This window comes from Notothenia rossii, assembly GCF_949606895.1.
Source record: "Notothenia rossii genome assembly, chromosome: 4".
Classification (NCBI taxonomy): domain Eukaryota; kingdom Metazoa; phylum Chordata; class Actinopteri; order Perciformes; family Nototheniidae; genus Notothenia; species Notothenia rossii.
In genome coordinates, this window is record NC_136902.1 from 77,338,991 (window position 1) to 77,352,697 (window position 13,707).

The 13,707-nt window shown below is 39.9% G+C and overlaps 1 protein-coding gene across 2 annotated transcripts; it reads left to right on the forward strand.

The window, feature by feature from the left end:
- The first annotated feature begins 639 nt into the window (after positions 1-639).
- Positions 640-12,328, forward strand: rtn2a (reticulon 2a). Of its 2 annotated transcripts, none has more exons than XM_079677806.1 (10): positions 640-733; positions 1,586-1,639; positions 1,976-2,479; positions 3,005-3,220; positions 7,662-7,869; positions 8,431-8,569; positions 10,494-10,563; positions 10,657-10,703; positions 10,802-10,860; positions 11,427-12,328. In XM_079677806.1, the coding sequence occupies exons 1-10, from the start codon at positions 703-705 to the stop codon at positions 11,500-11,502; spliced, it is 1,404 nt and encodes a 467-aa protein (XP_079533932.1). In that variant the 5' UTR covers positions 640-702; the 3' UTR covers positions 11,503-12,328. The 2 variants fall into 2 exon arrangements, with proteins under 2 accessions (XP_079533932.1, XP_079533933.1); XM_079677807.1 differs by having other exon boundaries at positions 3,011-3,220.
- The last annotated feature ends 1,379 nt before the right edge of the window (positions 12,329-13,707 follow it).

Here is a 13,707-nt window from a genome sequence, read left to right on the forward strand (position 1 = left end):
CAAACAATGTGCATCGGTTACATCTACTAACTGCTGCCCCCTGCTTTTCACTATTGCAAAGACCTCACTTCCTCTTTTGCTGCAGTTAAGTTTGTACATTATTTATACTTTGAGTTTAATGATTAATTTAGGTTTGCTCATAAAGTTCATATTTTTTGTGTACAAATATTTCTCATATGAAAGTGAGTGTGATATATATTACCTAAATAAAGTAAATCTGATAAACCCTCTTTCTGGTAAGCTATGAACCTGCCTGGGGCTTCAGCCTACCCATCTTCAAATGCATCTCTCAGTACATAAATATTGTACGTTATACATTATTAATGACCTGTTACTCCTTCTTTCAGACCCTCGTCCTATGAGATCCTAAGATGAAATCACATGACGAGGAAAAGCAATGAATGGGAGAGGACTGCCGGCTCACACTCCTCTCACTTTTGCTGTAGCACACATTACTACAGCTGCAGTCATAAGGATGAGAGAGGGGATGGAGAGAGGAGGAGGAGAGAGGGGGGAGGCAGGGCGGGGCTGCTGAGTGATAGCAGAGTGAGGAAGCTGCTCAACGGACCGCCAAGAAACAGGGAGGAGGAGGAGGAGGAGGAGGAAGAGAGAGAGTATTTCCACAGGAGGTGAGCGCCGGCTTCAGAGGAGGTGGGGGGGGGGCTTCCAGACTGGATGGGCCCAGCGATGCCTTGATGGAGTATGGGCCAGGTTTTAGGATTCTCCCACTGCCGTGAGTCTGCTTTTGATCTGCTGTTTCCTTCTGTGTTTCCATGTGGGAGGTCTTTTCTATCTCACTCTACCTTTTTTTTATATGTAGCCATTGTGTTTCAGCTAAGCATCTTCTCTTGCTAACAGCTGTAAGCATCGTATGTGTTAGCTCAGTCCCCTTCCTGCCTGCTCTCCATTCCTCTCTCCTACGTTTGGTTAACACATGGCTGAATTGATGAATGCAGTGCAGAGGGAGAGGCATTCTGTTGTCCTTGCATCCCTCTGATTTGTAGATGTTTGTGTGGCTGTGTACGAGGAGGCTTTGCAGGCAGGCATCTGAATAATGCAAGTTATTTCTCCCCTAAAAGCTTCTGTTGTGTGCTTTTATGTTTGTGTTTTATTTCATCTTTTTCCTCCAACAGTCACATGATTTTCAAGTGGTTTTATAAATACTTGCATGTGTTTAAGCATGCGCAGAAGAGAGTATGCTGCACACTTAGCTCTGCCTGGGTTGATTTATTAGCTAATGTCATGCTGGCTATCTAATGTAGTGAAGGCCGGTACTGCTGCCGGCTTGGCTTTGTAAGAAAATGAGTCTGTATTTACGGTTGTCTATGACATCTTAAATCACATAAAGCAGTTATTCACAACAAGGTACTGAAATGTTTAGTTTATGTTCATTTTAATTTCACATGAATACACATACATTGCAGATTTGGAGAGGCCTATTAATAAGAAGAATGTAAGGGTTGTATTTAAAAGGTTAACTTCATGTAAAAGCAGCAACAACACATTTCTAACAATCTTTTTCGATGTTTCTTTTTTGCATGTGGTCTGGTAATTCATGTAAAATTGTGTCTGTGTTTTCTTCCAGAGGAATATGGCTCTGTGGCTTCCACTCCGGACTCAACACCTCCCTGCACCGATGGTATGATGAACAAAATAATTTTGTCTCACAATACTAACAAAAATAGAAAATCCCCGCTTCCTGAAGGCTTTTTTCTGAAAGTTTTGATCAATGGTACACTTTTGGGGAGGAGAGATGTTTATGCACTTATCAAAGAGAGTTTCATTCACTTGTCTCACCTTCTTTTCTCCCAGACATCAAATGACACACCTGGCTGCTTTTATCTGACACATCTATTCATTCAAAGCACTATCCTTGTATGCCTCTGGATTACAATACACACTATTATCAGCAGTCTCTACCTGTATAAGCTGTGGTTGGGGTGACCCTATTTTTTCTTATTCTGTCTCCATTCAGGCGGAAATGATGAGTCTGAGTTGTGCGAGCTGCAGACAGCCAGGGAGTGGTCTGACGATGAGGAGGAGGAAGATGATGACGAGGGTCTGCTTTCATCCTCGTCCATCTGGGGCACGCCGCGGCAGAACTCCTCCGAGCTGACTTTCTCTTACATCGCCATCGCCGAGGCCGAAGCTGTGGGAGCCTCGCGACACTTCCGACGCCGGTGCGCCTCTCGGGGGAGTCGCACTCCTTTGATCCGCACGGACACCCTGGAAACACTGTTGGACTCCCCAGATGTGGACTGGGACACTCAAGGTTTCCTCGGGCGAGAGGAAGAAGAGGAGGCCTCAGAGAGGCAAGAGCAGGAGAGGGTGGAGCAGCACATATTAACTGAGACCATTACAGTCCAGCCCATTCCCCAAAGTCTGGAGGCAGAAACTCAGGGGAGAGACGCAGGAATTCAAAGAGGAGAGTCTCCCAGCAGTCAGATTCAGATGGAACAGAGTCCCTCCCTACTTCAGGGTAAGAAAGAGCAAATGGGTGTGTAGGCCATGTAGTGTCGAGTTGTGCTTTATTTTGTCTGCTAACCAAAAGTTTAAGTAGTGGTTTACAATGTTCAAATGTTGGTCCAACAGGTATCGGGTTTGTCTCAGTTAATTCAGAAGGACCTTCCCAGATCTAATGATGATGATTTGACTAATGAAATGTTTTCTAATCTATATATATATTCAGATGTATCTTGAAATGCCCAACCTAATTATTTTCAGCCTTTTCAGAGTAACACCATTTATGTGGGTAATTATTTTTACTCGCGTGTAGCCAGTAATGCAGACTAACATGCTACAAGTCTGCTAATTATTTTTGTTTCCACGATGCTATCCAGAAGATTTTGTTTAAGAAAGGTTATAACTGGAAAAAGTGATACATATTTTACCTCACAGCTAAAATGTTGCGGTCCAAATACTGTGTCTCACAGCTCAAGCTGAGCATGTGCTCATGTGCTGTGATGTCCTTCTGATGGTGACATCATCTTTTGTTTCCCGGCAGCCGCAGCCGCAGCCTCACAGACCTCCGAGTCAGAGTCACCCGTCACCAGGGAAACCATTTCAGTCAAGTTGCTCACATCAATGCAACCCAGAGGCCCGTCATCTTCGACGCCAGCTGCCATTGGTCAAAACTCTCAGGAACAGCTGGTCAGCGATCACTGGTTTTCAGCTCTTAACCTATCAGAGGACTTTACCTATCAGAACACTATCATAGCAGGTACAACCCTTCCTTCTTTAAATAAGCTTACACCTTTATATAACCATGATTAATTAAACTTTAGTTAGAAACATTTATGCATCTGTTAACAACCAAAGAAATGGTAATGAATGGTGTTTACTAAGTTTTAGATATCCTATAATTTATTTTATTTAAGAAGTTCCATCCATCCATCTTCTCCCGCTTATCCGTGGTCGGATATTTAAGAAGTTATGGTGCACATAGTGTAAACACTGTATTTAGTATGTGTTAATGATAAGAATCGGAACACCAGAGATTTGCATATGTCTTCGATAAACATTATTTGGATGGCTTTTATAAAGTTGCAACTGATGATTTAAAATAACTTGATGAATAGTTAATAGATAGTTGGTAAAGCTTAACACATTGTTTAGACAGATAGTAATTTGTAAATACTTACTAATTAGTGGCTGCTCCATCTATCTATGCCTATCTTTTATTTTGTATTACACAAAGGATATGATCAAATACCATTGAAGCATCACTACAATATGAAAACATTATTCATTATCATTTCATTGTTTAGAAATAGAAATACCTATTAACTGTGGCTGTATTAACTATCAATTTACTGTTTATTAACGATGGTTATTAGAAGTATCATGTTCTCACTGGTCTGACCACCGTCCTCACATCTCTTTGTCTTGGTCTTGTTGTCGAGCAAGGTCCTCTCTCTTTCACCCGTTAATCAATACTTTAAATAAGGGAAATATCAGATTTCGCTTTCAGCATGGACCTTAAAGAACAGGCTGACAAAGATAGCCTCCCCGGAAGTCCTGCCTGCTCATTTATTCTCCATAGTTACCCTCTCTGGGGATTTCAGGAATGATTGGCTAATTGCGGGGAAAGCATTTTTGGCATTGGTAGACTTTTTAGACAAGCACACCACCATCACTGATGCTATAATTTCCATGTTGATCACACACAAACACACACAGAGTAGGAGACAGGTGTGTGTGCCTTTATTTTGTGGGAGATTGTTTGCACGATTGTTTGAGACAAAAGAAAAAGCAAGAAAGACAGAGTGCGAGATAAAATCCTGTTCTTAGCTTGGCGGCATTTTAAGTGGATAGTCGAGTAGAGTGCAGTCTTATTTTAGTGGATGTGGGGGGGGGGGTTCAGTAAACCCTCAGACCGCTGATGAATGTGTGGCCGGGCTGATGACAGAGTTTAGGGTTTCCTGAATAAATAGCACACATGCATCTATTGGAGCATCATATCTCTTTTGGTTTTATTACTTGTTGTAGAGGCTGCATAACCTCAGTGTGTTTTCTGTCAATTTGAATGTCTCCAGCAACATCATATCAAATATCTTTGCATTTTGTAACATTAAAAACTTGAAAAGCTTTTAATTTTAAATGATACCCAAGCCTACTTATTGGACTTTGCAACAACATTGTTTATCTGCATACTAATGTCTCAATTTTCAAACCAGTTAAGCGAGTAATTCTTTCCTGAATCTGCAGATTAAAATAACCATTTCATTGTCAGCAATTCTCTCTGATTATCAGGTTATTTGTTGCCAAGCATTATACAATGAACAAGCTTTATTTCAGGAACATTCAGAACTCTTAACAAGAAAAAAGGACAGAACATCAAGCTCCTCATCCATTTATTATCAGTAGTGGTGGCACAGAAAGGTTTGGACTGGTGACATAACAGAAAATAACCCGGGTTCTCCTGTTTCAGGTGTTGGATGGCACATGAATACCAAACCCAACTCTATATAACTTTGTGTGAGTTCAAAGGAATACCTTCCATTCATTCTGATTCAGAATCTACCTTTGCATAAAGGAATATGATCTAAGGATTTTGAGAGTTTTGTGTGATTGTGGTGAATCATGTCTTAAGTGTTAAGCTCTTGGAGACGCGATGAGAGGTGGGCGGTGCTGCGAACTAGATTATTTTGGGCTGTCAGGCCTTTGGACTGCTGAGCGAGCAGGGGGTGGCCAAAAACAGCTCAGAGGGGAGAGGGGAGCCTAACGGGATTGAGAGGGACAGAGGGTGTGAGAGGGAACACTGGAGCGGTAACTAAAATGGCCAGTAAAGGTGAGAACATACGATTGATGCAAAAAGAAGATTATTTGAGACACCTATGTAGACCATGTATCTGTTTACTGCATTGAGCTGCAAAGTGATGTGTTTAATTTTAGAGAGAAGAGGGAAGGCAGTGGAAAGCTACAGGGAATGGAAAGGGGTGGAAACCACTTCTAGGTCTTTTAGACTGTTAAGCTTTGTGACTTTAGTGTAGAGTTGAGAAGGCTGGACTATCAGGGGACTGAAGGTGGGAAAGCAGATTCTCTGGAGACAGCAGCGTCAGTCAGCTAGAGTTGTGTTTGCCTTTTAACTGATGAGCTGTACCTATCATGCATGGTAGTGCATGTATAATGAGCCTTCAATTATTCAAAAGAGCGATAGTCTTATTAATTTATGTAAACTGTCCTGTTGTGGTATGCTAGTTCATTTTGCCAGCTGGGTTGCATTTTTGGCACAAGCAGCACTATAGTATGGAATGTATTGGACAGATGTGATTAAGCTGACAGAAACTGGATTGAATGCAATATATTTTAAGGTTCAAATCAAATGATGTCACGCTGAGTTTACATAAAGTATACACGAGACATGTGATTTATGATGTTTTTGTTTAAATGGCTGATTTATTGATTGAATTGATAATTCCTTAATTCAATCACTTCCTCAATGCTCCTTTTTCATAATATGTAACTAAGTCACCTGCTTAGTACACCAGCATACATTGTTCTGGATTGGATTGCATTATGTGTTGAAGAGAGTGTTCTCGCTGATTTCAGTCATTCGCTGTATTTTCATTTGCTGATATGATAATACAGCTGCACAAGAAGTTCACCTGAAGTATATTAATGCTTGCATAGCACAGGTTTAGTTGAGATTAGCTATTAATGGCAATAGAAGTCAGAGGAAGTCTGAAGTGAGGTCCTCTTTAAAAGTTCCCAAAAGGCTTATTTATCATACCCAGACAATAGCTAATTAGCATATATTATCTTAGCAAAGTTAGCATATATTATCTTAGAAAAGCTTAGCTTAGCTTCGCTTAGCTTTGCTTAGCTTAGCATAGCACAGCTGGCCTTGTTCAGTCCTAAGGGAACAATATATGGGCACCAGTACTTCTTAAGCTCATTAATTATGCTTGATTAATATGTTCTAAAACTTTTTGGGAAAATGGCGACTGCAGGAAGTGTCTTCCATATGTCCTTTTTTAAGCGTTGACATTGTTCACTGATTTGATACTCTCTGCATTCCAGTGTTGGTTCATTTCAATTGTTCTTATTTAGTTAGATGCTCTGACACCAATGTGCTGAGCAAACCTGTCTCAGAATGACAGCAGCACAAACAAACCGGTGGACAGGTGTGTTTCAGTGGCATCATGGGTAATATAAATTGTGCTCAGTGATGCTTATGAGTTACCTATCTATTGTCTGTGAACAGGCTTCCCTTTTCTCTAATGCAAAGGCTAAGCAATTCACTGAATGAAAAGCACAAATAAATATTGAAGGTTAACTCGTTGGGAATCATGGTCATTTAAAAGGGTTCAAAAGGTGATGTTATGTAAAGAGACACATTTGATGGTTGAAAGACTGTATCAAACAGTATATTCATTTTAATTAAATATCCTTTTGGTATTAATGAAACAAGGAGAATATTGTCATAGCAATAGATACTATTGTTATTACAGTATAAAGATAAAAAGGTAAAATAGCCACAAATTGAAGTCCACTCCTCTAAAGCATGACTCGGACGCCTCTGTCTCCAAGGGAGCTGTTGCCGGGTGACAGAGAGGGACAGCAGCAGGGTGTGGAAAAGGGGCTGCTAACGGCTGATGTCTGTGGGCAGGTGCTGTGAAAGGCTGCTCTCTTCTCGACCGCTTGCTTCCCTCTTTCATCCGAGGGCTAAATTTAGCCAGAGCAGCAGCCTGACGTGTCCTAGTCGCTGCTCTGAGTGCTGAAAGCTAGAACTGCTTTCTGCTTCATGTCCCCCCTTTCCAACCCTCTTCCTTCTCTTCTCATTTTCTTCCCTACAGTATGTCAGAACCACTGTTTTCCTCTTCCTCTCCCTTGTTCCCAGACAAATTAAAGACCTTTGTGTGGATACAAGATGGAGGCTCCAGTCATATTGCTAGAAACCAGCTTGTTTAAGATGTTAAGACATTGGTCTGAGCATTTCTTTCTTTTTTTATTCATTTAAATGTAATTATTCAAAAACAAATGTCTTCATACTGTATCTGTCCTATAAGTCGTAAGAGCCAACTGTACTTTTTTTAAAAGATTTTTCTACTCAATACTGTTTTATTTCATCATCTTCTACACTGTTCTCCATAAATTAACATCACTGTTTTTATTCTGGTTTAATCTTTTCCTCCCTCTCCTCTCACCTTGTCTTTCAGTGATGGACGTGATCTACTGGAAGGACACGGAGCGGACAGGCATGATCCTGACAGGGATAGTGGTCGGCCTGCTGTCCTTGTTCCAGCTCAGCGTCATCTCTGTGCTCTCCACTGTCTTACTGGCTGTCATGTGCTTCACCATCTCAGTGCGCATCTACTACCAAGTCCTCTTCATCCTCAACTGGGGAGATGGAGCGCATCCCTTCAAGTAAGATCATATGCTGTCATGTATTCTTTAAGGACACTGGATGTTTATCCCTCCTATTTTCTACAGCTTTCCTAAAAAAGGAACATGGTCAAAATAGGGAAATGATGCTTGACCCCATTCAGTCACAGTGCATAGATGCTTTCCAAAACAAACCCCTGAGTCAATTTGGCCACACGCCTTCCACACATTTCTATTTTCTTTCTTTAAGTAAGCAACTCCTTTTGAACTTCACATATAATTGACTGTGCTTATATCAAATAATGTAGTATTTTCTCCAATTACGGTTATTAATAAAAAGCTGGCTCAAGTGCTTTCATTAAATATTGATACACCTTTTTCTATAAAAGGCGACTTTTAAAAATGGCTTTTGACTGCTGGTCACTGACTTGATATATATTTGGGCTTGAGGGATAGGAGCTAAAGAACTTGTACCACTGTGCCATTAAATATAATTATTTTATGACCAGTACAGGAAGTATCACATTTCTGTTTATTGCCAATACTTCTATCCTCCTCAGCTTCCTTTTTCGCATCTCATGTCCTCTTCTTGTTTTATCTCAGGTCATATTTGGGCATGGACATCACCCTCAGTGGAGAGGAGGCCGACCTCTACATGCAGAAAGCCATCGTGTTGGCTATGTCTGCTGTTGAATCTCTGAAGGGACTCCTTTTTGTTAAAAATCTCTTGGAGTCCATCAAGGTGAGCTTTAGCTAGCCAATTAAGTACATTTTCTGTGTGTATATGTGTGTCTGTGTGTGAGGACTGTTAAGTTGTTCTCTCTTAATGACCTGTCTGTATAGCTTTGCTTCTCCCTGTCTAGTTAACCTCTCCCCTTCATTAACCCAGACATCAGTTCCCTCTCTGCATTCTTTAATTTGTCTCCATCATCAGTCATCTTCCTCCCTCCATCATCCCTGCACACATCACTGGAGATGACAGCATTGCCATGCCAACCGTTTCTCTCGTTATGCTAGCTCACAGTTGACGACCCAACTTCTAAATTAGGGCAGCATCACTCACGGCAACTGTCAGACCCAAAAAACATATCTTTTGATAATAATGTGGAAAGCAATTTGTCCCTTTGGAAAAAAATCCTTTCAAATTATTATTACTAAATTGGTTCTAACCACCAAAAAAGGAGCTTTGCTCTTCTCATCTACGCTTTGTTTTCAGCCTCTGGGTATGTTTCTCTTGCCAGTAGAGCCGAAGCATTATTTTTATATTTATCAAACCTGCATCAGTATCACCTGTCATCACCCAAAATACGTTACCACAGTTTTTTTATAAATATACCTTTTTTACATATTTTTAAACAGTGATATAATGATTTTAGGTTGAATCAAGGCTATATATTGTAGTGGTCATTGTTCCATCTACAGCTCTTAATGTCGACATGATGAATTCGTTGAACGTAACTACAAATTGGAAACTAAAGCATCCGCCAAGTTAATGTGATGTCAAACTGCTGCACAAAATACAACTTTTGTATATTGGTAGTAATTCTAATACACACAAGCTCTGTTCTTATATTGCTTTTCATTGGTGTGGAGTATATGTGGAGTATTACAGGACATTGTACATTTAAAGTTTTAATATATGACATGTAAAGAATATTTGCTTAAATCAAGAAGTGCACACACGTCATAAACCCATATATATATTAATATACTCACACACACACACACACACACACACACACACACACACACACACACACACACACACACACACACACACACACACACACACACACACACACACACACACACACACACACACACACACACACACACACACACACACACACACACACACACACACACAGCAGTGTCATCATATCATCATCAGTATCAATAGAGACACCATCTCTTCACACTAATCCACATTGAAGGTCAGTACCAGTGTCAGATTTATGACCAGTGTACTGTATGTTCATTGGTATAGTGTGTCACGTATCACTGTAAAAATGTGATCTATTTAGTTGCCACTTTTGTAATGGAGATATTTATATAGCTCTTTGATCAGTTCTAAAAAAGATACAAATTTGACAATTATTTAAACGTTTTCTTTCAGTTCACAGTGCAAGTGTAAACATTAAGAAAAGTTACATAATAAATGAATGCCACTTTGACAAAGTATTGTACATTTAATATCTGAATTTATTTCAATCATACCTGACATAATAATGGCATTTCGCTAATCAACAGCAGCAGTTTTTGACCAGACAGACTTAAACTATTTGCAGTAAATGGGGAGTCAGTGTAAATGGTTTAGCCCCCTAACCCTCCGAGTGTCAACTCTGACCTGGCCGGTATGTGACCTGGCAGACAGGAGGAGGTGCTCAGAGACGCATCAGCTGGAGCCTCTTACCATCTGAGACAGGGGTGTCCCATATCAGGGCAGCGCTGGATCCCTTACACTGAACCGTGACATGATGAGATATAAAGGGACACACAGAGAACCATATTTGGAGTCCTGTACTTACAGTAGACTCTTTCCTTTCTTCCACAGAGAGAACATTTGAAGGGCATTATGCCATATTGCAGCGTGATTTACTTCTTTCTGCAGACATCTTTGATGGGAGTTAAACTAACTGAGTAACTGATCTTTCTCTTTGTCTTAGTTGCTGGTTCTGGTGTACCTTGTGACATACCTGGGAGAGCTGTCCAATGGCCTTACTCTGCTCATCATCAGTAAGAGATCTCACTACTGGAAATGTTGAATCTATTAAAATATAACTGTCTGATTTGATGTCAACTTATCTACTTTTCTCTGTTTTTCTGCAGGTGTAATCGCTGTCTTTTCTTTGCCACTTTTCTACAGACAACGCCAGGTAATAACCCTCTTAATTGGCCCCTTGTACTGTCACTTTAACTGGTCCTTTATTTTCATATTCATTTAAATAACTTAAACACTTCTGTTATTTAACAGGACCAGGTGGACAACGTCGTTGCACAAATCCAGGGCAAAATTGACAACTTTAAGGACACGTGAGTATAGCTCCATCTTCTGGTGCAATATTGCCACCAACACTGGTATTTTGCTGCTGAGTCAGTTTAGTTGTCTGTTGTAGTATCCACACTTGATGTTATTTACTGCATGTTTTCCGGATACTGCTAGTGTCAACTTAACGGTTTAAAACAAAACGGTTGTCTTTGTGTATATCACAGGGACATGTTTGATTAATGAGAACATCCTGTCACTCAGACAAGCTCATTGGAGCGCAGATGATCTGTTGGGTTCAATTTAATTTCCATATAATGTCCAATCAACCAGTGTCAACAATTGTGCATTACAATTACAGTCAGATCGGAGCAATACTACATTGATTACAATAACAACAATTAAGCCATTCAATTTATATAACATATAATATATATATACAATACATAAGACAAACATGATGAGGTTTGCAGCAGGGTTAGCATACATGTGCATCAAGTGATGGTGAAGTGTACTTTTGGGCCTTTGCAGCAAATTAATGTGTAAGAATTCAAAACTGCAATGTTGGAAGGACAGGCCCCCAGTAACTATTTTCTATTTATCTCTCTCACAGTCTTTGTAGAATTGCCCATGGTGGTGGCCCTCCTCCTGACTCAACTCCTGGTGGCGCCAAACCCAAATCCCAGTAAACACTGATGGACAAGAACTTAAGGAAAAGCTCCCAGAGATACAAGATGTCACTCAGATGTCTTACCCCGCAGTCTGTGCTCAGAGCTCCAGAGATCGGAGCTCCAGAGACTGGGGAGGGGAGGCTACTTAAACGGACAATGATGAGGATCACGCATGGTACTTTATACTCTAGCTGTATCTAATTTATGGGGTTGGAGGTTGGGGTCGGGGTTTAAACGTAATCAAGGTGTATGAATCTTGAATGGGACTCTAGCTGGTGATGTCGGAGATGAAAAGATTCAATGACACAGCTTGATGATCGTTGGAAATATTCACTGTTTTTAATATGTTAAAAATGACTCAAGAAGTGTCTTAGATGGCTGAGAGCTGTAATCCAACTGAGGTACAATGACCAGGAATGGAAAGTTCCCACATCAACAGCTACTCACCTAAAAAAAGAGAAGTTGGTTGATAAGGTGAAAAACAGGGGTCATCATTATTCATGGCAGCGTAAAACTGGCAATTAAAGATGCATGTGTCAGCACATGAACTTTTTCTGAATGCATAATCATTTTCATGACTGTGTGTGTGTGTGTGTGTGTGTGTGTGTGTGTGTGTGTGTGTGTGTGTGTGTGTGTGTGTGTGTGTGTGTGTGTGTGTGTGTGTGTGTGTGTGTGTGTGTGTGTGTGTGTGTGTGTGTGTGTGTGTGTGTGTGTGTGTGTGTGTGTGTGTGTGTGTGTGTGTGTGTGTGTGTGTGTGTGTGTGTGTGTGTGTGTGATTCCTGACCTACAGCTTAGTGAAATGAAAATGCTACCTACACGCAATTAAAGTCACACTTCTTCTTTATTTTTCAATACTTTCTGTTTCCTTTCACCCACATAGGCATTTACTTTATTCACATCATTCATTTGAGTTGTATTTTTTTTTCAGCTCACACCACTGAACATTTGTAACATAATATTTAGAGAAATAGAATCTTCTACTACATGTTTAATAATTAAGATGTATCATATATGGAAGGAAATGGCCTGACAGGACTTCATTTTAGGATCACATGATACAAAATGGAAGTATTTCAGATAGATATCTTCTCTGAACTCATAATGTCATTATTTGAAGCCTTTTGAAGTAATGCGGGAGTGAAATACAGCAGGTGCCTTGTAACAGTAACTGCAGGTTATAGTGCATGATCTGATTCAAAGTACTTCAAACTTCTGACAACCGCTTACAGCGACTCCGCCTCCCACAACAAACCACTTGACCTGACCATTGCCTTCCGGAGAATGGTGTTTTGTACATATACTGTACAATACTTGTGTAATGTGCACCATGACAAGTAGGTATCTTATACAGAATTGTAAGTAGATCCGTTTTAGGAATAATACAATTATTCAGGATACTCTGCAGCTTCACATTTTCCTTTAGCAGTTGCATTTAAACCTCATACCAAAATGTGTTTGTTGTTATGCCTTATTATTGCATAAGTTAACTATGTGTGCTTCAGTGAACATGTGTTAACAGACATGATCAGCTAAACATGAACACTTGTTAGCCTTAGACATTTGCTGCTTAGTAGCTTCCTGCAGCAGTTTTCTGTAATAATACAAAATGAGATCAATCGTCTTGGATTTCTTCTGAAAAGAACACTCAAATTGTAGGCACTGACTTCCTTATCTATTTCACAGCCTGGCATTAATTAAGAAAATGTTAATTTAATGAGTTATTTCTTGTCAAGCTATATTTAAAAAAATATGTAGCTTGACAAGACTCACTTAGTCTAGACAACCACATAATTAACTTTTTAGATTTTGCTGAGTGGATGGGAGATAAATCCAAACAGGAAAGCAACTTCTGAACAGACAGCCATAACATCCATTCTAGTAGTATACAGATTATTTTGTATTCCTGAATACAACTAGGGTTTTAATCTTGGAAAAATGCTTTTTCAGTATGTATTTTATTCGATGTTAGAGAAGGGGACATACAACTCATAAAGATATTATACTATCTAACCAAAATGACTTACTTTATGTATGATCTTTATATGTATAGCTTCAGATAATGTTGGATAACCAGAAATTACACTAGGTGCAGGAATATGGGCCTACGGCAGTAAATGCTAAATTGTGTTGCAGCTTATTGTTTGTTACTGGTCTACGGTTTCTTAATGAATGTTGATCTTATAGACTCATGTGATTTAAAGTTAGGGTTTTACATATGCACTT

What these genes read in the sequence shown, in the direction of transcription:
- rtn2a (XM_079677806.1), top strand. Translation starts at nt 703, where the DNA reads ATGGGCCAGGTTTTAGGATTCTCCCACTGCC. An exon ending in TTTAGGATTCTCCCACTGCC is followed by an intron (nt 734 to 1,585) that starts GTGAGTCTGCTT and finishes GTTTTCTTCCAG; the next exon opens with AGGAATATGGCTCTGTGGCT. An exon ending in CCTTACTCTGCTCATCATCA is followed by an intron (nt 10,564 to 10,656) that starts GTAAGAGATCTC and finishes GTTTTTCTGCAG; the next exon opens with GTGTAATCGCTGTCTTTTCT.